The following is a 1,145-nucleotide window of genomic DNA, read 5'->3' as shown; positions in this document are numbered from 1 at the left end:
CACACCAAATACGGTTAACCAAATGGATGGTTGGGATGCGTACAGCATACGTACATCCAGCTCTTTTCATTAACCCGCTAGGATGGACGAGTCATCCTTGGCGTCGTAAATATCCAACAGCGTGGCCGACATTCTTGCCAGAAAAAAACACTACTGTATCGCACTATCAAAGGATGTAGATCCACATTGACAACGTGAAGTAACACTTGCAGTACGGTGGATTGATACGGCGGATTGATACACTGCGCGACAGGCAAGACAGGAAAAGCGTTAAGGAAAGCTGAATACCATGCAAATTAAGCAGAATAACCTTAAGGATTTCTACCACTGTTAATTATTTGGAGTATCATATTCACCATATTAGCCTAAAATATTATACTTGAAGTTTGTTTGTGTTTATTCCAAACTGCGAGGATCGAATATATATATATAAGCCAAATCCGCTTCCACAACACCCCATATTACAACGAAGTGGGGTGAACATACCTTCCATTAGTGGGATAACCCCATTTCAAGTGTTTTACAAAATTCGATACAAAAAGCTCCCATCTAAAATATTTTTTAAAAATATAATCTATTTTTAATATGTTTTGGATTCATTTCCCATCGCGAGTACTATCCAACGCTTTTTGAACCACATGTAAAGACGACTACTCCGACGAGAATCGATGCGAATTCGATTGCACACATGCCCGTATTATAAAGAAATAGTGTGAAACTTCAAATAGTGTGATAGCCATACAAACGACCACACAATATGTACCTCGTTGTGAGTCAACACTAAGATGCCTTCCAAGCCAGGCAAGGCCAGGTAGAACGACAAGTCGGCGGCGGTGTCCGTGACCACCCACTTGAACGGCATGCAGTTCCAGATGTACTGGACTTCATGGGGTTCGCGGCGCCGAGTACGCCCATTTTCACAAACGTGCCTAGTAGTCGGAATGTCCATAAGACGCGGTGGCCACAGGGATGGACAGACGACAGACATATGTACATGCAACAGAATTGCGTCGGGTTTGGAACAGCACGCCGTCGCCGACGCGAAGATGCAGGGACTGAAAGCGGCGCGCCACGGCGGTGGCGTGGACTGCGTAGTCGGCCCATGTGTGGCCGTGGAGTTGGTGGGACGGAGCCGAGTCGGACGT

General features: G+C 45.8%; 1 protein-coding gene across 1 annotated transcript; it reads right to left on the bottom strand.

Moving 5' to 3' along the window:
* Positions 1–69: 69 nt before the first annotated feature.
* On the bottom strand, positions 70–1,104 carry H257_19433 (hypothetical protein; the record flags this gene model as incomplete). Its single annotated transcript, XM_009848577.1, has 3 exons — positions 70–150; positions 764–929; positions 995–1,104. The coding sequence occupies 3 exons, from the start codon at positions 1,102–1,104 to the stop codon at positions 70–72; spliced, it is 357 nt and encodes a 118-aa protein (XP_009846879.1).
* Positions 1,105–1,145: the final 41 nt, after the last annotated feature.

Source organism: Aphanomyces astaci, assembly GCF_000520075.1.
Source record: "Aphanomyces astaci strain APO3 unplaced genomic scaffold supercont1.591, whole genome shotgun sequence".
NCBI lineage: Eukaryota > Oomycota > Saprolegniomycetes > Saprolegniales > Verrucalvaceae > Aphanomyces > Aphanomyces astaci.
The sequence above is the reverse complement of the archived record's forward strand: the minus strand, read 5'-3'. Positions and strand labels throughout refer to the sequence as shown.